The sequence below is a fragment of the Drosophila biarmipes genome, chromosome 3L (genome assembly GCF_025231255.1).
Source record: "Drosophila biarmipes strain raj3 chromosome 3L, RU_DBia_V1.1, whole genome shotgun sequence".
Lineage (NCBI taxonomy): Eukaryota > Metazoa > Arthropoda > Insecta > Diptera > Drosophilidae > Drosophila > Drosophila biarmipes.
The window spans coordinates 25,498,600-25,521,510 of NC_066613.1; the positions used below are offsets into that span (position 1 = coordinate 25,498,600).

The 22,911-nt window shown below is 45.6% G+C and overlaps 3 protein-coding genes across 12 annotated transcripts in view; 1 reads left to right on the forward strand and 2 right to left on the reverse strand.

Moving 5' to 3' along the window:
• Positions 1–9,776, forward strand: part of LOC108034738 (cell adhesion molecule Dscam2) — a 48,302-nt gene extending 38,526 nt beyond the window's left edge. For 6 of the 8 annotated variants that reach the window (XM_050886670.1, XM_017109679.3, XM_050886668.1 and 3 more), the window contains exons 19-32: positions 124–277; positions 1,493–1,610; positions 2,255–2,417; positions 2,658–3,155; positions 3,633–3,779; positions 4,374–4,526; positions 4,828–4,922; positions 5,475–6,525; positions 6,583–6,729; positions 6,852–7,186; positions 7,287–7,359; positions 7,642–7,791; positions 7,940–8,108; positions 8,179–9,776. In XM_050886670.1, coding sequence (XP_050742627.1) covers positions 124–277; positions 1,493–1,610; positions 2,255–2,417; positions 2,658–3,155; positions 3,633–3,779; positions 4,374–4,526; positions 4,828–4,922; positions 5,475–6,525; positions 6,583–6,729; positions 6,852–7,186; positions 7,287–7,359; positions 7,642–7,791; positions 7,940–8,108; positions 8,179–8,326 — 3,401 coding nt within the window. In that variant the 3' untranslated portion in view covers positions 8,327–9,776. Of the gene's footprint in view, positions 1–123; positions 278–1,492; positions 1,611–2,254; positions 2,418–2,657; positions 3,156–3,632; positions 3,780–4,373; positions 4,527–4,827; positions 4,923–5,474; positions 6,526–6,582; positions 6,730–6,851; positions 7,187–7,286; positions 7,360–7,641; positions 7,792–7,939; positions 8,109–8,162 lie in introns of all 8 variants that reach the window. The other 2 variants (XM_017109680.3, XM_017109681.3) reach the window with 2 other exon arrangements.
• Positions 9,777–9,867: 91 nt separating this feature from the next.
• LOC108034741 (ceramide transfer protein) lies at positions 9,868–17,697 on the reverse strand. Of its 2 annotated transcripts, XM_017109687.3 has the most exons (9): positions 17,531–17,697; positions 16,972–17,279; positions 15,526–15,918; positions 15,321–15,469; positions 15,031–15,091; positions 11,618–11,842; positions 11,321–11,552; positions 10,637–10,975; positions 9,868–10,574 (listed from the first exon to the last, which is right to left on the reverse strand). In XM_017109687.3, the coding sequence occupies exons 2-9, from the start codon at positions 17,242–17,244 to the stop codon at positions 10,447–10,449; spliced, it is 1,800 nt and encodes a 599-aa protein (XP_016965176.1). In that variant the 5' UTR covers positions 17,245–17,279; positions 17,531–17,697; the 3' UTR covers positions 9,868–10,446. The 2 variants fall into 2 exon arrangements, with proteins under 2 accessions (XP_016965176.1, XP_016965177.1); XM_017109688.3 differs by lacking the exons at positions 15,031–15,091; positions 15,321–15,469; positions 15,526–15,918; positions 16,972–17,279; positions 17,531–17,697 and adding an exon at positions 13,737–14,069.
• A 375-nt stretch (positions 17,698–18,072) lies between these two features.
• On the reverse strand, positions 18,073–22,838 carry LOC108034745 (uncharacterized). Of its 2 annotated transcripts, none has more exons than XM_017109693.3 (4): positions 22,538–22,838; positions 19,108–19,490; positions 18,626–19,037; positions 18,073–18,569 (listed from the first exon to the last, which is right to left on the reverse strand). In XM_017109693.3, the coding sequence occupies exons 2-4, from the start codon at positions 19,463–19,465 to the stop codon at positions 18,305–18,307; spliced, it is 1,035 nt and encodes a 344-aa protein (XP_016965182.3). In that variant the 5' UTR covers positions 19,466–19,490; positions 22,538–22,838; the 3' UTR covers positions 18,073–18,304. The 2 variants fall into 2 exon arrangements, with proteins under 2 accessions (XP_016965182.3, XP_043950610.2); XM_044094675.2 differs by having other exon boundaries at positions 19,108–19,493.
• Between the last annotated feature and the right edge of the window lie 73 nt (positions 22,839–22,911).

Here is a 22,911-nt window from a genome sequence, read left to right on the forward strand (position 1 = left end):
CTTAGAATTTCTAAGTTCAAACTTGAACCTCTCAAAATTTCAACGTAAATTCAAGCTTAAAACAAATATATAACATTATATAACAAATAATCCCAACTGCCACGCCTCTTTTCCTGCCCCCAGTGCCCGCCCACTTTCAGACGAAGACGAAACAGATTTCGGTGGCCAAGGGCAAGCAGGTCCATGTGCAGTGCAACGTGCAGGGCGACAATCCCATCGACTTCAAATGGAAAATCCAGACAACGCAACAGTATCTCGACGAGTCGCTGGATTCCCGGTAAGAGAGCCCCTCCCACCCCTGCTAGGGGCCCTTGCCCCGCCCATGGCCGTCTGCGTGTCTGGCGAAATCAATTCCAAGTCGATTGCAAACAACAAATTGGTTTTAATTAAAGGAGTTCTGTCGTTGCTCGGATTTCGTTTTGAGTTCTGGCCCTGGAAGTGGGAATGGATAGCAGTACTTGGCCAGGGCCTAACTCAATTTTCGCCAGGCAATGAGTTCTGAGTCTCTCCGCCTCTCTGCCTTATATTTTCGCAGCAGGAATTCTCCTATTCCAGACTCCAATCAAGGGCTTTCTGCAGCTCCTCCTATTTGCAATTGGCATATAGCACTGGCTTAAGTTTCAACTACCCAGCTGGTTGATGTAATAAAGAAACGTACTACATTTTTGAAGTTGAATAGTTAGTTAGTCGAAATCAAACTTGGCTAAAAAGTTAATAACATAAAGCTTAAAAGTTATCTGGAGCTTGTTATTTACCAATTAGCAGAACAACTGAAGCATGGAAACATACTGCTCTGAAAAAAATAAACTGTTTTTTTGAGTGCATAACTATTTTTTACAAGTATACTCTCTCGGAGAACTTCATAAAGACCATCCAGCAGGGCAGAGAAAACTTGAGCCTGCAGTTGCTGTTTAGAAATGCCATTTTCCTGGGCTTATAGTTGAGATTCAGTTCCATTTTAGTGCCCACTTGTGAACCTTGTGTATTTGTATTTGTGTATCGTAAGTGTTTTAATGTATATGTATTTCCGGCTTTCTCTTTTCTTCCGGCCCACGCCAACACCACCACCACGACAACCAACCTGCCTTTGGCTTGGCAAACAACTGAATATGCACATGCGTTTTATTTATTTATGCCATTTGCACACGCACACCAATGCCACGTGCGCCCGTGCGTGTGCGTATCTGTGTGTGCTTTTCGGACTCGTATGTCTTCGTCTTTGTCAACAAAACTACAACTGGCACACCAACGCCAACAACAACCACGTGGAAAACATTGTTATAAAATTGCATTGCATCGCTCACGTTGCGCAAACACGTACTCACATCTACGTATCCGTATCTGCATCTCCATCTGCATCTGCAACGGCAACGGCAACGGCAACTGCACTGCAACTGCATCTGTATCTGTATCTGTATCTGTATTTTTGGCCACCGCGTCTCTTAAATGCATTTACTTGCATATAAATCACACGGCACACTCGCACACACAGCTACACAATAAGAGATCAAGAGCTCGACGACGGAATGGTCTCCGAATTGGGCATTTCGCACACATATCGCCAGGATACGGGCATTTATATCTGTCAGGCGAGCAATGCATTCGGACAGGTAAGTTGCAAGGCTGACACTTTTGTGTGGCACACGACACTGCAGCCGAGATATTATTATGTATCGCATTGGGTTGGCTTAAATCAAACTGTCGTTGGACTAATGGAATTGGGCCGAGCTCTAGTTCAGTTCGATCGGAGCTGCTACGCAGTCAGTTCTATAAAAGCGATAAATCACTGGGCTACACAGGGAGAAATGAGTTTGGTGGGCCTAAAAATGTGGCAATAAATAATATTAGAAAAAAGGGTGTTCATTGCCACTTTCATCGAAATAATACACACATCATTTCACTGTGTTTCATTTCTTAGAGTGTACATAATCTATAAGTTCGCCTGCCAACCTGCAGCACGCACCACTCATACACTGTCAGAAAAGTTTAGCCCCCGCCCCGCCTGCCTGCTAGTTGGCCCGAAATTCCGCACCCCACCCCGCTGTTAACCCTAATTTATGGCAATTTGAATGAGACTCGCACAGCAGCTGCAACTGGCTGCCTGTCATGACTTTCACTGGGCGCAAATGAACTCTTAATGCGCCAACTCGGCCCAAGTCCATCCCCATTACCACGACCATCAGCACCACTATCATCATAGTCGTCAAGCGAATAGCTGGGCGAAACTGACACAAGCCCATTCGATTCTTGGCAGGACGAGATGTCCATCCAGCTCATCGTGCAGGAGGTGCCCGAGCAGCCGAAGAACCTCCGCATCAACTCGCAGCAGTCGCGCAGCCTGCAGCTCACCTGGAGCCAGCCCTTCGCCGGCAACAGTCCCATCGAGGAGTACCACATCTACTACAAACAGATATCAGGTGAGAACGAGAAGATTAAAGCTGTTAGGGATCAAATAAAGTTACGATTTAAGGCACGAACCACGACCATTCAGCTAACACTTACTATATATATTACGTATACGCCTGGTTACTGCCAAGGTTATTGCATTGCGTATCCGCCTAGTGGACCCTTTAAAATAAAAAGTATTGCTTTGATTAGCTACAAATTGTAGATAACCACCATAACAAACGAACAATACGATTTCTTTTCTTCCTCAGACATTTGGCAAAATGCGGAGCACCTGACCATCGCCGGTGCCCAGACCGTGATCAACATCCAGCAGCTGCGTCCGGCCAAGGCCTACCACATCCGCATGTCGGCGGAGAACAAGCTGGGTGCCTCCGAGTTCTCCGAGGTGGTGCAGGTGACCACGCTGGAGGAGGTGCCCTCGGGTCCACCGCTCACCGTGCGGGCCGATCCCAAGAGCTCCACCGAGGTCTTCGTGACCTGGGATGCTCCGGAGCGGGATCACTGGAACGGCATTCTGCTGGGCTACTACGTGGGCTACCAGATGTCCCTCACGCCGGAGGACAAGGAGGTGAATCCCACGCAGGGCTTCAGCTTCAAGACCGTCGAGGTGCGATCCCATTTTGGCGGGGAGACGGTGCTGGCCAACCTCAACAAGTTCACCCAGTACCATGTGATTGTCCAGGCCTACACCAGCCAGGGCAGCGGACCGCCCAGCAAGGAGATTTCCGTGCAAACAATGGAGGACGGTGAGTGTCCAGGGACAGGGGGACGTGGCATGTGGGAGTTGGGCAGGAGACGGAGCCACCTGGCTCCCATTGATTGCCTTTGTTAATTGGCCGTACACGAACTCTCGCCTGGTCTACGGCGAATGGCTGCCCTGCAGAATGACTTTCAGATAAAATCTGGGCAGGCACTGAAAAAATTTGATTTCAAATTATTCTCAACTAGTTTAAAATTTATATTTTTATGACGAAGAATAGACTTCAAAGACTATTTTTAAATTGCTTGTAATTAAATCAAAGACTAAATTTTCTTTATCTTTGTGAAAAATGGGAAAACTTGGCTCTTAGCTCGGGATATATTAAAAACTTTAGTTTTAAGTTCGAAAAGCGTTGCCATCACTTTCGATTTATTTTTTAGTAATTGAATCAGTTCTCTGTGCCCCTTTTTTAGTGTGACAAACACGTTTTTTAAACTGTTTCCGCTTTTCATCTCTGCCCCAGTTCCCTCATCCCCGCCTGAATCGCCGCAGTGCGATGTCCTGGGCTCCACATCGATTTACATCACCTGGTCACCGCCGGACATTGATGGCCAAAATGGGAAAATCAAGGGCTACAAAGTGTTTTACATATCGGTGGACGAGCTCTACGGTAAGTCTATTATGCCTCTCCAATCCCCCAGATACTTTCACATTTACGGTCGAGAGGTCGTGGAGTAGAAGGGTTCACTTCAGCACTGGAATTAAAACCTACGATATCGATAGCCTATTAATAAATATATAGATTTTAAGAACTGAATGTAGTATTTTATTTCAATCAGCTCCTGATTAAAATTATTAAATTTATTCAAATTCATTTTTGGTTATATTTATTAATTATTTTTCCGAATACTCGGATACATTCCATAAGTCTGAGTTGAAACAATGGAATGTGCAACTCGCAATTTAACAACTCATTACCCGGAATCCTGGGTCGCTTTCAATTACTGCATTTTCATTGCGACTCGACCGCATTTATGCAATGCCAGCGATGGTCAATTACCGCGCTGGAATGTGTACAGAATGCTGTCGACCGCTTGGGCAACTTATTTTTGAAATTTATGGCACTCGCCAATTAATTAGCCCACTTCATGGTCCTCATATTTCCAATCAGTGCTAATTGTTCTCGTCTCTCCTTCTTCCGGGGTGCTCCTGCTCCTGCTGCCGCTGCTGCTGCTGCTGCACTGCCTCGGTTACACGTGCTCAGAAACCGATCCGGAGGTTGTCAAGTCAACAAATCAATACGTCACCATCGAGAATCTGCGCAAATACACCAACTACACGGTCTGGGTTTTGGCTTACACCAAAGTAGGCGATGGCATGAAAACCAAACCGTTTTATTGCCGCACCCACGAGGATGGTAAGTGGCATTCGGTTCAATGAACGCAAACGAGGTGCGGCACGTCCCTGATCCCTTCCAGCCCATGCAGCCCTTCCTGCCCATCCATACCACCCATCCCACCCATCCCGTCCAGCCCTTCCCGCCCATTCTGCCCATCCCAAATCCTCGCCAGCCACCTCGATTCGTTGTCGTTGCCGCGCCGGCAACTTCCATGCAACACCGTGCACACACCCATCTGCTGATATATACATTTATTCATACACCACGTATATATCTATATTCCTGCATTTATTTGTGCAATCGCAATTGTGGAATGCAGTGCCCTCCGCCCCGCAGGCCATTAAGGCGATACCCGCGTCGAGCTCGAAAATCATTATATCCTGGCTGCCGCCCGACCTGCCCAACGGTGACATTGTAAGTCTATTTTTGTACCGCCCGGGGGATATTACTTGCGAGGGATATTTGACTTGGTCAAATAGGCCTGGTCAAGGTCACTCCTATCAGATTGTTAATTAAATATTTATCAAACACCTTTGATTGATATATACTCAACACATTGATTATTTGCTAGCAGTGAAGCAAACACAATGAATAATAACTTGGGTTATCTCACGATTATATCTCTAAGGAGTGACATAAGTCAAAAAACATGATATATTATGTGTAAGAACGTTATCATTCTATCTTATGAACAGAGAACATTTGCCTCAAGACTTACGACACTAGAAAACCTTAACGGCGTTTATCACATGATTCTGTTATTTAAGATATGTCATTCTTCTAATAAATGATTGATGACAAAAATAACTGATAACTTGGGTTACCTTATGATAAGCTGATCAAGAAGCGTGTTCTTATCTGAAGAAATGTTTTGGTTTTAATTTGCTTGCCGACTAGTACTTTTTAAATATTTAGTTTAATAATTTAATGTAACTTCCATAATTTAATTCCCCTTTTCTCCCCCAGACTGGCTACACCTTCTACATGTCCATGCTGGAGGGCGGCCGCGAGGAGGGCACGCACAAGCGCCTCCTCGGACCCTTTGTCGAGATGCACGAGACGGTGCGCACCCAGGAGTCGGCCACGTACCAGTTCTGGCTGACTGCCTCCACCAAGATGGGCGAGGGCGAGAAGACGCAGGTGGTCACGGTGCCGCCGAACAACAAGGTGCCCGCCCGCATCGTCTCCTTCAGCCAGCGCATAGTCACGCCCTGGAAGGAGCATCTGGAGCTGCCGTGCCGCAAGGTGGGGGCTCCGGCTCCGGTCACCATTTGGCGCCAGGATGGACACAATATGGAGACGAGCGCCCGCAAGACGATAGCCAAGAACGGCACCCTCTACATGAAGGAGTGCCAGGCGAGCGATGCCGGTAATTACACCTGCAGTGTGGAGAACACCTGGGGCAAGGACGAGATAGTTTACAACATAGTGGTGAAGGTGCCACCCGAAGCGCCCAATCTCACGGTGATAAATGCCTACACGGACAGCCTGCTGCTGGAGTGGATGGACAATAGTCATGGCGGTAGTCCCATCCTGGGCTATGTCATCAACTACAAACGGGACAATGGCGATTGGGAGGAGCTGCAGGTGGACTCCAAGACCACGTCGCACCTGCTCACCAACCTGTGGTGTGGCACTCGCTACCAGCTGTACATCACGGCCTACAACAAGATTGGAACGGGTCTGCCCTGCGACATAGTCAACTCCTACACCAAGGGCAATCCCCCCGTGCAGCCGAAGCACTCCCAGATGATCACCAACAATTCAACAAGCGTCACCTGCTGGCTGGACTCCTGGGGAGATGGTGGCTGCGGCATCCTGTACTTCATGATCGAGTCGAGGGTTTACGGACGGACCTCGTGGGCGGTGGTCTCCAATCACATTCCGCCGACGGAAAGGATTTTCACAGTGAGCGATCTGGTGCCCGGCACGAAGTATCAACTGAAAGTCACGGCCCACAATAATGCCGGCTCCACAACGGCCATCTACAACTTTACCACGTTGTCCACTCAAGGAGGTTGGTTCGGGAGGGGGAGTGTGATCCCAGGGAACTAATTTTGTATTATATCCCTAGTGATGTACAACAACGACCACTCCACACCTGTCTCCCACCTGAGCGACCTGCCCTTCTATGCCAACTTCAAGCTGCTGCTGCCCATATGCTTTTCCCTACTGATGCTGCTGGCTTTGATTGGAGCCGCCTTGTTTCTCAGGAAGCGAAGTAAGTTCACTGATAAACAAACTATTAACAAATAAAGTGGTTAGCCACTTTTTAAAATGTTTAAAATTGCAATTTTCCATTCCATTTTAACCTTTTAAATGTTTTAAATACTTTTAATGCAGAGCTAAGTAACCAGGCGCGCCTGGCCAGCTCCTCGATGTCGGAATCGCCCTCGCTGGCCAACCTGCAGAACAAGCAGAATCGGGATCAGCAGTACTTGGCCGTGCGATGCAATCCGGGGACCTCCGCTCCTCGGGGATCCAACTCCAATGATTCCGGGAGCTTCGGCAAGGCGGAGGGCAACGAGTACATCGAGGACATCTGCCCCTATGCCACCTTTCAACTGAACAAGCAGACCTATAGCGAGAGCTCCTACAGCGGCAATGTGTACAGTGGTCCCTACCACTCGGTGCGCGGATCCTTTGTCTACCACGATGTCAAGCCGGAGAGCTATCACGTGAGTACAGTAAATATCACAGATTGAATATTTAAAAAACCAATACGACCTGCTATAAGATGTACCTTTGTAATGTAATCAAAATATAATCTACTTGCAGTCCAAGGAACCGGAGTACACTAAGGTGCGCCGAAAAGTGGGTCGTCTCAGGGATCCCCATTCCGAAAGCCAAGGTAGCTATGATACGGTTTCACCTTCACCCCACCCCGCCATTTGTGAAATCCCTACCATCCTGCCCCTGCCCAATGATCCCAGCTAGCTGTAAGCCAAATTGAATCATCGTTTGTCACAGTCGCATCCCATCCGAAACCCAACCAGTGCGATCCTCTGAGCCCTTGGTTTAACCCATCTGTTTCTCATTGCTCTCAACGTTTTTCTCCATCCACATTCGTACATCATCTCGATAAAACCAACAAACAACGTACAAATCCATCGAATCGTACTAAACTTTTTAGAATCGGACAATCCAGGTTCAACAGATTCCGAAGTTAGGAAAATCCTAACGCTTCACATCCCAATTACAGAATATGACACACTCGGCTCCGAGTCCGACAATGATGTGTCTGCACGCGCTCTAAACTCGGCCAAGTATCGCGCTCAACGTGGTAAGTGGGCAGGGTGATGTAATCCCAATATAAGGTTTATAATATTATAAAAGTTTTCTGGACATGGGTCTAAAAAATAATATAAAAAATATAAAACAAAGGAATATATCATAAATCTGATGGCTAATACCGTACTGTGCACTTACAGATACCCAGGATGAGACTTCGTCCTCCTCCGAGACCACGCCCACTAGCATGACCCGCAAGTCGAAGCCGCCCTTCGCCGCCCGGAAGGCGGGCAAACCGGGGACGAGCGGCAAGCGGCACGTGCGAAGTTCCAGTGGCTATTCGAGCCACAACGAAGAAACTACTTTTAGGTAAGTGCTCGCGAGGAGGTGCCCAGTGCTAGTTGCCGCTACTTACGTAATCAGAACCCTGTACGTTTAGCATATCCAACTATCCACCAAACTATCAGGACCACATAAATCCACCAGCTCGTTTTTCGGATGCCAACGACAAGACGAAGACCCAGACGTCGCCACGAATGCGTGCCAATCAGAAACTACACCGGGAGGCTTTCCAGATAAATGTCTAGGGCCCCGCCCCCCGGAAGGGACTTAATTTTAAATCTAATCTTAAACTGAATGTAAAAACGGATATGGCGCAAAACGACGGTGTAATATTTGTTGTAAATCCACCCGAAAATGGGGAAACAAATTCGAAATAACCCAAAATCGTATTGAAATCGCGACAGACTTGACGGAAGCCTAACTAATGAGGGGCAGTAGGTCCACAAACCATTTCAACTATTTACAACAGAGCGGACAAGAGATGACAGCAGGCAGGCAGGCAGAATCGAATATAACGAAATTTCAGAGGATAGTTTCAGTTTTTGCGATCGAACGGATACAGCACGAGAAATAAACCATAAGACTTATTTACACACTGATTATGCTTAGTTGTACTTGAAAAGCTGCGTGAGTGTAATGAACATAAAACTAAAATAAGTTGAGGTATTCGAGGAGGCGGGACGGATATAAGTAAATTAATGTTATAGATCCTAAATTAAGCATTTAATGTATGTATGATAAACCGAACTGCGGCAGGCCGCAGATGTGAGATGTGGGGCGAGAGCAGATACAACTTATAGTACTATATCCGCATAACAATACTATAAACGGACGGCCTTCGAGCTAAGCGATATTCGAGAATTACCGGAAAACCTTTGCATTTGTAGTGAATTATGAGCATTTCGTTGAACTGCATTGTTTGTTTCCATTGACCCAGTTTTGCATCAGTTTGTAAGTGTTTGCGACAAGAATACTTGACAACTGTTAGCTAGTTACTTAAATGAATTAAATTAATTTACGGGGATACAATAACACGAATGCATTCAGATAGTTTATGAAACTGTTGTACATAGCTAAGCGTCATACATTTACTTCTAAAATCGTATTATACACGAAGGAATAATGAAACCAGGAGCATAAGAACGTATTAAATGTTAGTGGACGATATTACCGAAAGCCAAACCAGCATGCATTTCCATAAGCCGAAACTAAGCGACCGCTCAAACTAGACAACTACCGACCCGATACAGACAGATATATTTCACGGATATATCCGACAGATATAGCCGAATATTTGCCAAATAGCATACACATCCGATACACAGACACCGCTCCTGTACCATACACCATATAGACACGCGTATATATAACTCTATTTTCCAATAGCTACAACGACAAACAACCAAGCAACCAATTACATGACAATATGACACAAGTACATGCATATAAAAAGCATTAACATATAAAAACCAAAGATTGTAAACGTAACTCCAGTCGTGGATGATAAACTTATAAAGTTGAAGTTGAACGAATTAATTAGAATCGATAACACACATTTGACGAGGCAACTTTTCAGACTGCACAACAAAAAACCAAAGCAAATTGTAGGCATTTACTTCAACTGCATTACTCGGTTGTAAATTCGAATAAAGGTGTTTTGGCACATTGCGATTAGGACAAGAAAAACTACATAAGCAAGTTGTAAAATTACACACGAAAATTCTTCTAAACCAGCACAGTTTATGTAAATTGAAAATAGTTCGCGGAATCAATGAAAAACTTTAAATACATGACATGACATATGATAAAACCAAGCAAAGATCGCTCTTTTATTTGGAGTTAACAGTAAGTCGCATTTATTTACACTTGACGGTTGAGTAAAACAGATGTTTGCTGGGCGGGAACCTGGGAATATACTCGTCACTTACGTATGCGGATTTATAATGTAGATTCACACCGAAACGAAAGCTTCCTTATACCTATGCACTCCTCACATCACTCTTGCAATTGTTGCATTTAAAGCATTTTCATAGAGATATACATTACAGATAGACAGTTTCGGAACTAAGAGCTATACAATGATTGTGTTTCACTTACACATAACTTAAGGCTAGACAGGTTACATTATATCTTAGTTGCTCTATAGCGGATACAAAAGGGAGTGTTCCAACACTTCGTTCAGAACAGCCAAAGTCGTAAAACTCAGCGTTGCGGTGTGTGAAATTGAAATAAGGAGTAGCAAAACGGATATCAGAAGATAGTTGAGGCCACAAACTGGAGGATTATTAAGGATAAAGTCCAAGCTGTCCGCGTGAGACGCTTCAGCTTTGATTGGTTTTGATTGCATTGTTGCTTATGGCAAATATCAGAACATGATCGGTTTGTCCTTGCACTGGTCTATTACGTAGCCCGTGAAGCGCTTCAGGAACTTGGGATACTCGCGCTTGTACACTGCCCTCAGGGCGCTGGCTGGCGCCCAGCCTCCGGGATTAACTGGGTGAAGGAAGCCACACAGATTAGATGGGCTTAATCAAACACAGATCAAGGATACTCACCCACAGAGCAGTAGGTTATTTTGCAGGTTAGATCGTTGCGATTCAGCGGCTGGCCTTTCACATAGCCCTCGGGCAGGTGCGTCTGGCAGGCCAGGATGACGGTCAGGAAGATCCGCACGCACTTGCCGTTCTTGGACTCCTGCTTGGCGTACTCCGTGGAGTTGTTGCACACCACCCACATGTCTCGGGCGCCCGGCTCCAGGTTGTCGGTGATTTTGCGCATGTGGGACCAGAACTGCGCGTCCCGCTGACTCGCCGGCCATATTCGCTTGTGGGTTTGCAGAAAGAGCAGGGTGTCCGCCGAGATTTTCTCCAGAATTGTGCAGTCCTCCAAGGTGGCTGGGGAATATAAAATAATAGTTAGAGAATATGCTTTCTCAAATCAAACAGCCTATGCATGGGAAAAGTACAATATAAAATGTCAAGAGCTAAATATTTCATAAATAAATGTTAGATTTCGTTAGATTCAGGTGAGTACGATTTGCAAGTAAGTAAAGGAAAAACAGCTAATCAATCATTTTTGTTTAACAATCAATAACTGTTCGCACAGAATAGTTCCCACGTGTATAACGAATTCATTTAACTCATTATTAAAATATGACTTATATAGTATATCAATACGCTACACGCTCAATTATTTCATTGTATTCCGGCTTTAAGCTCGAGCGTAATTCGAATACTCACTCTCCCAGTCATTCCGGAACTCGGGCATGAAGAAGTAATGACACATTTCCCTCGCCGTCACACCCTGCACCGTGTGATAGGCCTTCAGGGGATCCATGACCAGCCCGTTGACCTCCTCCTCGCGTTTGTACATTTTGATCTCCCCCTCGTCGGCGAAGATTTGCCAGCCATTGCCGTCCTGGCCAACGCCCTCGCGTGCGTAGTGCAGCTGCTCCTTGCACACGCGATCGATCTGCGGAGTAAATCCAATTAATGGCTGGATATTAGGGCGGCCAGATTGGCAATTTCCGGCCTTACCTCGGGCCACAGGGCATGGCTGGTGGCCTCCGCCCCCGTGCCGAACTCCTCGCGCGCCTCCTCGCCCTCGGCCACCGCCTCGTGCGGCACGTTGACCAGCGTCTGAGAGATCTGGGACTGCAGTTTCAGCTTGAAGCGCAGCTGCATGTCCTCCTCGATTTTGTCCAGGCCCGTTTCGACCGCATCGAAGAACTCATCCTCGGGCAAGGTGGAATGTGGGCCCTCCTGCAAAATGGAAATTGAAAGGGAAATGTCAGTTATAGCATGAAATACCATTAGCACGTTCTGTACTTATATAAACTAAGTCAAGTCTAGCCCAAAACATCTTCGAAGGTTCGGCCTAATTAATTTTAATGACGAAACCGCATTCAATCCAATTGGAAAGAAACGGAACGTGCTTTGTATAAATTAATCGCCGACACTTGTGCGGCCAAATGGCCCAAGAAAATCCAATTTATGCTGTTGTTTTTTCGCCCGCTCCATTCCCTAACCAGTCGCCAGTCGGCGGGCGGAGATTCTCGCAGTCGGCTGGCATGCGTAATTGGGCGAGCATAATGGACACAAAGGCGCATCATTGTGCCATGAATACGAAAGCAGAGGACCGCCAGACTGGGTTTGGTACTTGAATCGAATTAAGGCAGTGCGAATTCTTGAGGGATGAATTACTTATCGAAATAGGAATCTGTGACTCAAATTATATTTTTAAAAAAAAATTTAATAATTTAAAAAAACATAGGAATGATTTAGATTCTTATTATAGTTGATCATAATTAATTAAATAATAATACTGCCTTATGAATTTGGGAACCTTTTTGATTTGAAATATATATCCACATTAAAAATTTGTTAGGCAGGGTGGAGATTTTTATAACAAAGAGGGAAGCTTGTCATAACAAATACCAGTGACAGTAAAAACCTCCCCCTAAACACCACAACCATTTTAAGGTATGTACATTTCTGCCGATTTCGAAGCTGGCCAGTCTCCACTGTACTTGTTCTGACGTCTGCGGGAGGCGCGTGTATCCCCAGAATGGCAACCGGCACAAAATAAATGCCTCGAATGGAATTTTTTGCGGAATTGAATTTATATTTATTAATTAAGGCAGACATGTGCGCCGCCACAGGCGGTGAAATAAATACATATAGAACACCCCCGGCGCGAAGACGAGTGCATCACCATTTTGGCCAAGTGGCTCTGGGAAATGGCCAGCGATGAAGTCATGGACTATATGTACTTGTTCCTGTGGCGTCGCTTTGTCTTCGCTTACCAGGCTCCTCGCAAACTGCTGAGTTTTAAGCACACACAGAGAAAAAGTGTTTAGAGCGGGCTAAAATTATCCTCCTTCGAGGTAGGAAAATGGCAGTTAACAACAGGAATCCCAGAGCAAGAGAGCCGCAGAGGGAGAAAGGTTTGCGTGGCAACAAAAAGCGGGGGAAGCGAGCAAACTAGTGTCCTGGCGAATCCCTCCGTCGAGCGCAAGGACACAAAACAAACTGTTGCTGGCGGCCAAAACGCAGAGGCATAATGGCCAGGATGTGGGGAGAAAGTAGAGAGAAAGCCACAGAGAGAGCAGGAGCAGCAGGGTGGCTGAGAGTGAAAGGCGAAAAGCCCCGCAAAAAGCTTTGGTGAAAAGGATTTCCCGCATTTAAATAATAAATCAATGCGTGGGGTTTTAGCCGCCGCACTTTCAAACTAACAAACATTCAACACGGCTTACAAATGAGGCCAATTTGGTTTGAAAAACCAACCGCCAATATTTTAACCCTCTCGGTTTGCGCCACATCACCCACACTACGCGAAATCGCACTACTCTATTTCTATCCAATCTTTCTTATAAATTCTTACACAATTCCACACTGAGTTTATCAATTTAAGCATTTTCTGTTAAACACAAATTACTAAAAACAATTTTATGTTTTTTGACTAGCAATGTCACATTGTTTAAAAAGTTCTGTCGTGGAAGTGAAGGAAAGTCGTGCTCTTCCTCCTCCACTAACTGCTTATCAAAGCACACAAAATACCTTTAATACGTTCCACCCAAAAGTAAAATAAATAAGTATTATTCCATTTATCCACACTCCCCAAATGTACATTATTTATTATTTTCCTCTGCTGTACCTTTATTTGCTTGACTTTGCCCTTCTGAAAAGCGCCGGAGCGCCAAAGAAATCGCACCGAGGGCATGACGTTGTTTATAATTTACAATTTCTGTATATTTATATAGATGTGCGTGCGGCGATTTTAGATTTGCAACATGAGCTAGCACTCGGTACACTTGTGTATATTGTGGGTATTTATAATAGCTCTTTCGATGCGATGCAAGGAATTTCACAATCTGCACACTCAATTAAAGGCAACGACAAATATGAAAACGAAACGGTTTCGTTTTGAATTGTTTGCCTAGCGAATTTGTTTATGAGTGCTACGTGTTGGCCACTCGATCGCTGACCGCCGACTGACCAACCTGGCTCATAAGCCATAAACCTGACAGCTGCGAGCCAGGCTTGAAACAGGTGCTCAAAGAGCAGGTGGAATTTCAAATGCTCTTAGCTGGAATTTTTGTGATAAAAATTCAAAAGATAAGCAACTATTGCTTATTTTATTAAATAGAAAAAATGTTAATAATATCTAGTTAAGAACCGAAAAATAAAATTAATTCCATTTTTGGATCTTTGTAGTCAAAACACAATACGATGAATTCTTTCAAATTCATTTTGAATTTCCTATTAATCATATATGTATGATCCTATTATCATATATGTATATACCCCTTACAAAAACTGCAATCTGACCAACTGTTGGATCATTTGTCAACCTCAATGTCTGCAATATTCGCTCGAGGTAAATCTTAAGCAACGTCAGGCTGTCAATCTGGACTAAAGACACCGTCTAGACGCCCACTTTTTAAGCCCGAGTAGTCGCCAGCGATGGAATCAAGAAGAAGCAAGCCGACCAGTTACAATAGGCCACTCTCTGGTAAGAGAATCCATAATTTCTTGAACAACTATGGACATATTGTAATTGGGTGGACAAACAAAAATAAGGCGGAAATCAAAGAGCCATAAAAACAAACCGATATTGCATGTTCATTCCAGATAAGAGCAGAACACAGGAACTTCGTGTCAGCCAAAAATCGGAACCAAATGCCCACGTTCCATGATTCAATTGGAACCGCTTAAATAATAGTCCAGCGTGTTCTACTTTCCCCGCATATGATGAAATCTCTGACACAACGCCGAACCAGGCGGTTTATTTTAAGACACAGACAAATCACACGCAAACCGTTTTTACGAATTTCGCGCCACTCGCTCGGCCGGCGATTGTTTGCTTTTTCGGTTGGGGAACGTGTTTGGCCCCGATTCCAAGCCGCAATGACCGTGAATGCGATTACGCCCTGTAAACGTGGACTCACCTCGAAATCTGGGCCAGGATATGATAAACGCTTCATTTTCTCGATTTCTTCCTTGAACTTTCTGCAAGAAATCAGCCACAGAAATATTTGTTTAGGTATAACAGTTTTTAAATGGGTTGGTTAGTTTATATACAAATTTAAATTAAATGCATTTTGATTAGTAAACAAGAAGAACATCTGATAATTTGGAAAATAAGGGATGAAATTGATGAGTAAATGAAACAAAATCTGTCTAAAGGGCTTCTCTCTTGGGAATTCTTTGAAAATCTAGTCCGACTGGGTCAACCTACTTGCTCTGGTCCTCGGAACGGCGGCGCTTATCTATCTCACGCTCCAGTTTCCGTTTCCATGACTCATCGCTCTCGGCGATGATTTCTAGGCAATGCTGCAGGGTGGTAAGCACGCCGGACGTGGTGGCCCGAAACGTGATGGACTCCCCCTGAGAAAATCGAGTGTATGCTTAGTACATATTTCCCAATAAGTGATGCACTTTACCTTGAAATCAATCGACTTGAGTCCGTCGCCCAGGTCCAGGGGTTGTGCATTGTTTTTGTTCACCTCCGAGCAGGCATCGAAGTATCGCTGCAGCGTCTCGATCTGTCCGAACAGGATGTCCTTAAAGGTCTCCAGTTCGCCGACCTTTTCGCGCAGGTTGCGCTGCGTCTTCTTCAGGCTTCCTCCGCTGGTCAGCGAGATGGTGTTCGACTGCAGGCTCATGGTGCTGCCATGGCGCCTCAGGGATGTGGTGTCCGTGCTGCCCGTGTCCTCCTTGTACAGCTGCAGCACCTCCACCCAGTGCATGCGGTCTTCGCTGGTCTCCGCACGCAGGCACCAGTTGTTCAGGTTGTTGACCACCACATCGAAGCGTAGTTCGTCCGACTCATGGGCCTGTCAACGAAAAAAGTAACTAATTAGTATCGGAACTTAATGATAAACTCGTATATTAATGTTCTTATGGGAAACTTAGTATTGTTCAAATGAAAGCAATGTTGAATGGGAACTTATTGCGATATTTCACAACCCACTTATTTAAACGAAATAAACTCGACCATTAATACAACTAATTAGCTTTGTATGCTTAGTTATGGCGGAACGCAAATCACTGCTTAACATTAAATACCAACAACAAAAAGAAAACACCCCAATACAAGATTGACCTTCAATGAAATATACAGTCAAACCTCCATAAGTTGGACCTCTTACTGCCAAGAAATGATATCTTTAGGTGAGCTGATATTGGTTCCTAGTTTTGAAAGTTCTACTGTAATGTACTCAGTTGAAGCGGTTATAAAACAATTTGCGATTATTAAAAAACCCCATTCAATCTAGATTAAGTAATAATTTTTAATAGGAACAGCACTTCGGGTGCGAAGAATTAGGTACACATTCACCCCAATAATAGGTTGACCTTCTAATCGATTAGCGTAATGGTAAAATTAAACACCCAGGGAAAGCTCAAATATCTTTGAATAGGATCAGTACTCCAAAAGTCAGAGCGAATTACAGGAGTAGTCGCTGGCGTGAGTCACCATTGTTTGTACGGTTCTGGCAGCCCCAACAATATAAATAGATAAGTACACACTCGAGGCGAATCACCCTCCTCCTGGAACAACACGCCCTGCTGTCAACAGAAGGCCTCATGGCGGAGGCCTTAGGGGCTCTCCACTTACATTGATGACTTCAATTTGGTCTATTTTGGTCGCCCAACGTTAATTGATTGCGCTGCATTGATTGCGTCGCTGGGAATGGGAATAGGAATGGGTATCGGTTGGGGGCTGGAGGTGGCGGAGACCTCGGGTCGTGGTCATCGCTGGTTAATGTGTCCCAAACACATGCGCACACACTCATGCCCATTACTTTTTTATTAGTCCAATTGAAAGCACTTGGTGGTGGAGGAGCACCCAGCTCCACGCGCCTGCCGTCTGCGGTCTGCCCTCCTACCTTAATGGTGGCCTTAGTCAGGCTGATGGCTCCGCGGCACCCGAAATCCGATTCCGACTCGGATTTGTAGTAGGACAGGGTGCCGTCCTTGAGGACTATGTAGCGCGGCTGCCAGCCGTAGATGTAGTTGGTCCACTTGCTGAGGTAGCCCCGCAGCTCGATGCTGTTGTCCAGGTACTCCTCCTCCTCGGAGACATCGCTCTGGGACTGGGATCCCGCCGCCGCCTCATTGCTCGACGGCGGCGATGCCGACTCGCCAGCGTTCGTGTCCATTGTCAGCCAGCTGCGGAGTTCCACTGCCGAGTTATCTGTACAGTGGAATACAACGGTATGGGGGTATCTTAATCAGCAGGTTGCCGCAGCAGAAGATTAAAAATATATTGCGCCACGTCCGCGCAGTGTAAACAACTACAATGCCGGCTGGGCAGGCGGTTTCAAGGGGCCCATCATATCGTGATAATCCAATTCAATCAGCGGCCGCACATCGCCCCTCGCCTGACTCACAGTTCCGAATGGGGGGTCCCGGAGCAGCCAGTGGCCCCCACCCGAGGGCACTCACCACCGTTCGCTTATCGATTGGCCCGGCGATCCGCAAACATCGGTGCAACACGTAATGCGCTGGTTTGCTTGAGCGGAGTTTGGTAAATAAACGAAAAGAACTCGCGACGCTGCTGTTTTTTTTTTCGCTGCGAAAAGACAACAACAACGAAAAAACAAAGCTGTCAGTGTGACCAGGCGGCACTGCTGCACTAAGCTTAATGGGAAAGGGCAGGGGAAGATACAACGTTCCCACTGGCCTAAAATTAAGTTAAATTTTAAATTATCATTTTGTATCTAAGTTGCATTACATTTTAAATTAATATTCTGCATTCAGTTTAACTTGTATTGTCAAAATAAACTATTATTTCAAAACAAATACCGATTTGCTCGGTGACTGAAACCAGTGCTGACTAACGTAACCTTCTAAGCTTTTGGCGCCAGTTTGAATTGTTAAAAGCCTGAGCTCTTTTTATTCAGCATTAATCTCAAAAACACTTTTAATTGTTTAATTAATTTTCTATTTATTCGACAAGGTCTCATTTGTTGGGGATTTATGCCACAATTGCAATTATTTACAGACCACTAGGCAAACAGCGATACGAATCTAAGCAGTTAACAACGCCTAAGACTAACAATAAATACAATGCGTAATACAATAAATAATAATAAATTAATTAGTACACGTTAATTACAAGCAAATGACTTTGAGGGCACGCTCAATTCAAACGTAATCCTAAGAACTAGACGAGGTCAACAATGGGAGTTCGCTATCGAGAAGGAGGTGGTATTGGATCTACATATACACATTGTTATCCTGATCTCGAGTGGTGGGCAGCTGGACCACCTGCTCCTCGTGGTACTCCCCCGCGGGTCGGTCCGTGGGTTTCGCCTTGGTCGTTGGGGATGGCTTGCTATATTTTCTAGACAAGGCCTTGAAAATGCTCTTCGGGCAGGCCTTGAAGTAGGGGAAACATTCTCCCGGGGCCTGCTTCCCCTCGCCCACTTCCTGGGCTTGAACGTAGTCGGGCACCAGGTCGGAAAACGGCGATTTGGTGACCCTAAACAAGGGAGAAATTTATTAGAATATTTTATACTGTCAAAGATAAGCACTTACGTTAAGAACAGCTTAGTCATTTCACCAAAGACGCCAAACTTCTCCAGACTCCTTGAGTGCATCTCGCAGATGGTCCTAAGCAAACAGGCCTTGCCATCCATGCCAAAGGTCGAGAGGAAGTCCTCCACTACACCGTACAGTAAAACCCGCTCTCCTCCATGGAAGATGTGCTGCAATCCGGCGGGCAGTTCCGGAAACTTGGGACCCTCCTCCTGCACCTTAAACGGATGATCCTCGTCGCTCCTGCTGCGCTGCTCGCTGAGATCCCGCTTCCGACGCTGGACATGCAGATACCTGGCCACATATTCTCCCACCATGTGACCCGCCTCATGGCCAAAGGACCGGGCGAATAACGGCGGCAGATCCCCCAGAGGATTTTGGTTGTCCGTCAGTCCCAGCTTGTCAAAGTCAACTGTGGATGGAGGCGAAACAAAGCAAAGTTAATTGAGTAATCTCTATTATAGAGAACTGACTCTACTCACTGGTCACGGGAAAGCTGATGGTCAGGTTGGAGAAGAAGCCCTCGGGCGGGTGTCGCACCAGGGGCATGGCAATGGTTGGCACGAAAGTCAGCGAAGTGCCTGGGGGAAGGGCCAGACGGCCATCGTCCGTGATCCAGATGAGACGCTTCTTTCGTATGTGCGGCGTGTCCGGGGAATCAAAGTCGTGGTCCGGCCTGGCCTGCGCCTCCGCATCCGCCAGCTGTGCAGCCATGTCGAGATCCTGCCCGGCATCCGCCTGTCGATTGAGAGCCAGCGCATTTGGACATAAGCTGACAAGTGGCAGTAGCAGCAGGAGGAGCAGGTGGCTGTGGCGCCTCAACACGTTCGCCAACTCCATCGTTGGGTTAAGTGATGAGCGATGACTGCTGGGATGGTAATTTAATTTATTAAGCGAGTGGAAAAACAGCTTGTCTGTGTATTTTTAGTCAGCAGTTAGTCTTATTTTGTTTTTGAGTCTATTACTTAGGGGATTTGGAAGATAGAATTAAGAAAACACTTGAAGATTAAAATAATTATGATGTTATATAGCTCGACACAAGCCGGTTGCTCAACTATTGAAAATAAACTGTCATAATAACGATTATAGGATGATAACAGTGTTTAAGGTGGTGATTGATCGATCATTATGAGAATGGGGATCTTGCTAGGATGGTTAAAGTAGACTGATTGCTTTATTTAAACTGATTTGGTGTAGTTCCTACCACTAATTCGACTCCTCCCGTTTCCACCCCAAACAAAAGACTTAGGCAACGAACTCGACCAGACGCTGACTTGCTTTCCAAATTCAGCTATCTACAAATTGTGTTGGCAAAAGACTGGCCTAATGGCCATCATTATACAACAGTTGTATAACAGCAATTGTGGTGCACACATGGACTGCACACCCCGTTCTGGATTCTCGACTAGATTCCAGGGGCCACCCCTTTCCCCCTGAAGCATCTCCCTGATTTCCATCTTTTCAACTGGTTTCCCAGCTTAGAGCACATGTCGATTTTTTGGGAACGCTTTTAGCCACCTCTTCGACTTCTTGGCATTGTTCCAGCTGCACTGGCTCGAACCGTTAGCCTTGGCAACTTGAATTCTGATTACGACTGGCTCGAGCTGCAGCCACACAAGCTCAGATCAATCGCAGTTGCCAGGAGAATTGGCACTATGCGTGTGTGTATTCAGTGAAAGCATGTTAGCAAATTGATTTATAATTCTAAAGGAAACCAGTTGCAGCCAGTCGCAGATTTCACCCCGAATATAATCTAAATGGAGCAAGACGCACTTTTACCGCACCGAGGAATAGTCAATGATGCAACTAAGCGGAGAACTTGCCACTTGCCACAGCCGGTTAGGATCGGTTCATATCTTTATAAATATATAGGTGGATAGATGGAGTGCCAGCGATCCGTTAGCGATCCGAGGCGATCGTTAGAGCCCCAGCCAGATGCGGCAGCACTTTCCCAAAGGCTGCAATTTGATGGCCAACTGGGAGGTGCAGGTTCCCCAGCTATCTAGACCAAGGCATTGCAGACTACAACACACACTCCTTCTTGAAACCAGCGACTCCATTACCCAAAGGTTTGACCAAGTTTCTCCCAATTTGACAACGTTACAACCGAAGTAAACAAGATATCAAGCTGGTTGGTGGGCGTTCGTGGTGCTGAAAGATCTGTGCACTGCTATCGAGAAATAAAACTTTCGGAATGGTTCTTGAGAAGTTATGAGTTACAATTTAAGTTTCTGGAAATTGTAATCCAATTTGCCTTTAAAGGTTGGCACATAAATACTTAAAAACGTTTTTCCCCCCATCTATATCAATTAACCAAAAGGTCTAGCCGAATTTCTCCGCAATGACAGTGCTTCAAGAAAATTAGGCCTATACAAACTTGGTGTCAAGTCATCACTTTGGGCAGACAGCCGTACAACCGGTGGGCGTGGCCATCGCATAAAGCCAAAAAATGCAGATGAGATTAATTGCAGCTCAGTGATAGAAGTGAAATCGAAATGGGGTCACTATCTAGGCTGGACAGTGAGCTGGGAGGAGGACGAGGCGGAGCAGCTGCCTCCGACTGGGCAAGTGCGTTGAGGAAGCGCCGCAACTGGCCCGTCCAGTATCCCCACTCCACCCTGCTCCACGCCAATCCAAGCCACAACAGTTGACAGCGACTCTCGCTTATGGCCATGAATGGCCTAACACATGTTGCCAAGGATCATTTTGACTTCTGTGCGGAAAATTAGTCGAAGCTCAAATGCCTTTCGGCCAAAAAAAACACTACTGTGGTGCGAATTTGGGTGAGCAATAAAATGCTCAATTATTATTACTGAGTTTTACTTAAAGTTTGACTCAGGAAAATATTAAAATTTATAATTAGGCTTTCATTTATTAAAAAAATGGTTAACTAGTAATTTAGAGGAACAATGTAATTAACATTTGGAAAGTTTTGTAAGTATTTCATTTTTTATGTTTTCATTTAGAGATTCTTTAACTTGTAAATCTAAAAAAAAGGAAATATACAAAAGCCCAAGCCCAGTTCACAGAGTTCACTTCAACCCAAATGATATAACCCAAAATGTAGGTGCATTAGGTGCCGAATATATGTTTACATACTTTGGGCATTAGGTTTACAGCTTTCGGTAGTCAGTCTCATGTGCCAGGGGAGTTACCCTTTGGCGAAAAAATAAAAACACGGTAGACACAAACGAACAACAAACACGCAACAAATGTCACTCGGGAATGTGAGAGAAGTGAGTTGAGACTGAGACTGAGACTGAGATTGAGAAGGAGACAGAGACAGAGACAGAGACAGAGGCAGCGTCGGAGAAAAGGAAAGAGACGGTGGCCGGGACAGAGAAAAGCCTTGGCAACTTATGGCGAATTAGTGCAGCTGAGCTTTAATTGGCGCCTGCTAAGTATGGACGCATCCACGTCCGTCTGTCAGAATCCAGAGAGGTTTGCTGATCGCTTTTACGGCGACATAAAGAAATTTACTTAATTTTTGCAGTGAAACCGAAAACTGGGTCAGCAGGTGAGCGCTGGCACTTCGGATCGAATAATAATTTTGATTATTTCATAGCCGATCGCAGAGTTCGTTGCTTAAGTCTTTCGTTTTAGCGGGCACGTCGTTGCACCCGCACTGCGAGAAATGGTGCTGAATAATTAATCAGCCATGCGGCAGACAAAACAAAATACGTTTCTTGCGAAAGGCAATTTCGGCGGAGGAAAGTGCAAGTGTCCGCCGGATTTCGATTCGGATTGGATTTGAGTGTGGATGTTCGTGCCGCGCATATGTGTGGAAATCAATCAAATCAAAATAAGCGGGGGTAGAAAGTTGTCAGGCGATAACGCCGGATGCATGTCAATTAGCTAATTGGGTTTTGTATTTTTTTTGGCACATCTTTGCGGAAGGAATCCGAAGCTTACATAATCCTTGATGGCTAGGAAAAATCCCAAGACGCAAACTGGTTGCGTTTCCTGTGTCCTATTTTACGCTGGAAAATGCTCCTTCCCCTGGCGACAAAGTTGAAAGCCAAAGATCATGCAAAGATCTCCGCACGTTTTTCACTTCTCAGTTTCTTTTCGGCGGTCCTTGAGTGCCAAGGAAAAGCGCTTGTCAAGGCCTCAATCGATTTTATGTCTCGGTTTTTCGACTCTTTTCGGGACACGTCCGACAACCGCGCGCGCAAACGTTTGAAATTCAACTAAAGCGGCCAGCGGTCGAGGCGGGCGATAAAAAGCAACGACGAACGGGCCCAACTACAATGCAAAAGTGCGGCCGAGAATCCAGGGGGCTCTTT

Excerpts from the sequence above, each read along its gene's own strand:
- LOC108034741 (XM_017109687.3), bottom strand. The coding sequence starts at position 17,244 with ATGGACACGAACGCTGGCGAGTCGGCATCGCCGCCGTCGAGCAATGAG. Across the intron at positions 15,470-15,525 it reads TCAAGTCGATTGATTTCAAG|GGGGAGTCCATCACGTTTCG; the intron begins GTAAAGTGCATC and ends CGATTTTCTCAG. Across the intron at positions 10,976-11,320 it reads GTTCCGGAATGACTGGGAGA|CCACCTTGGAGGACTGCACA; the intron begins GTGAGTATTCGA and ends TATATTCCCCAG.
- LOC108034745 (XM_017109693.3), bottom strand. The coding sequence starts at position 19,465 with ATGGAGTTGGCGAACGTGTTGAGGCGCCACAGCCACCTGCTCCTCCTG. Across the intron at positions 19,038-19,107 it reads CATCAGCTTTCCCGTGACCA|TTGACTTTGACAAGCTGGGA; the intron begins GTGAGTAGAGTC and ends CTCCATCCACAG. Across the intron at positions 18,570-18,625 it reads ATGACTAAGCTGTTCTTAAC|GGTCACCAAATCGCCGTTTT; the intron begins GTAAGTGCTTAT and ends TCCCTTGTTTAG.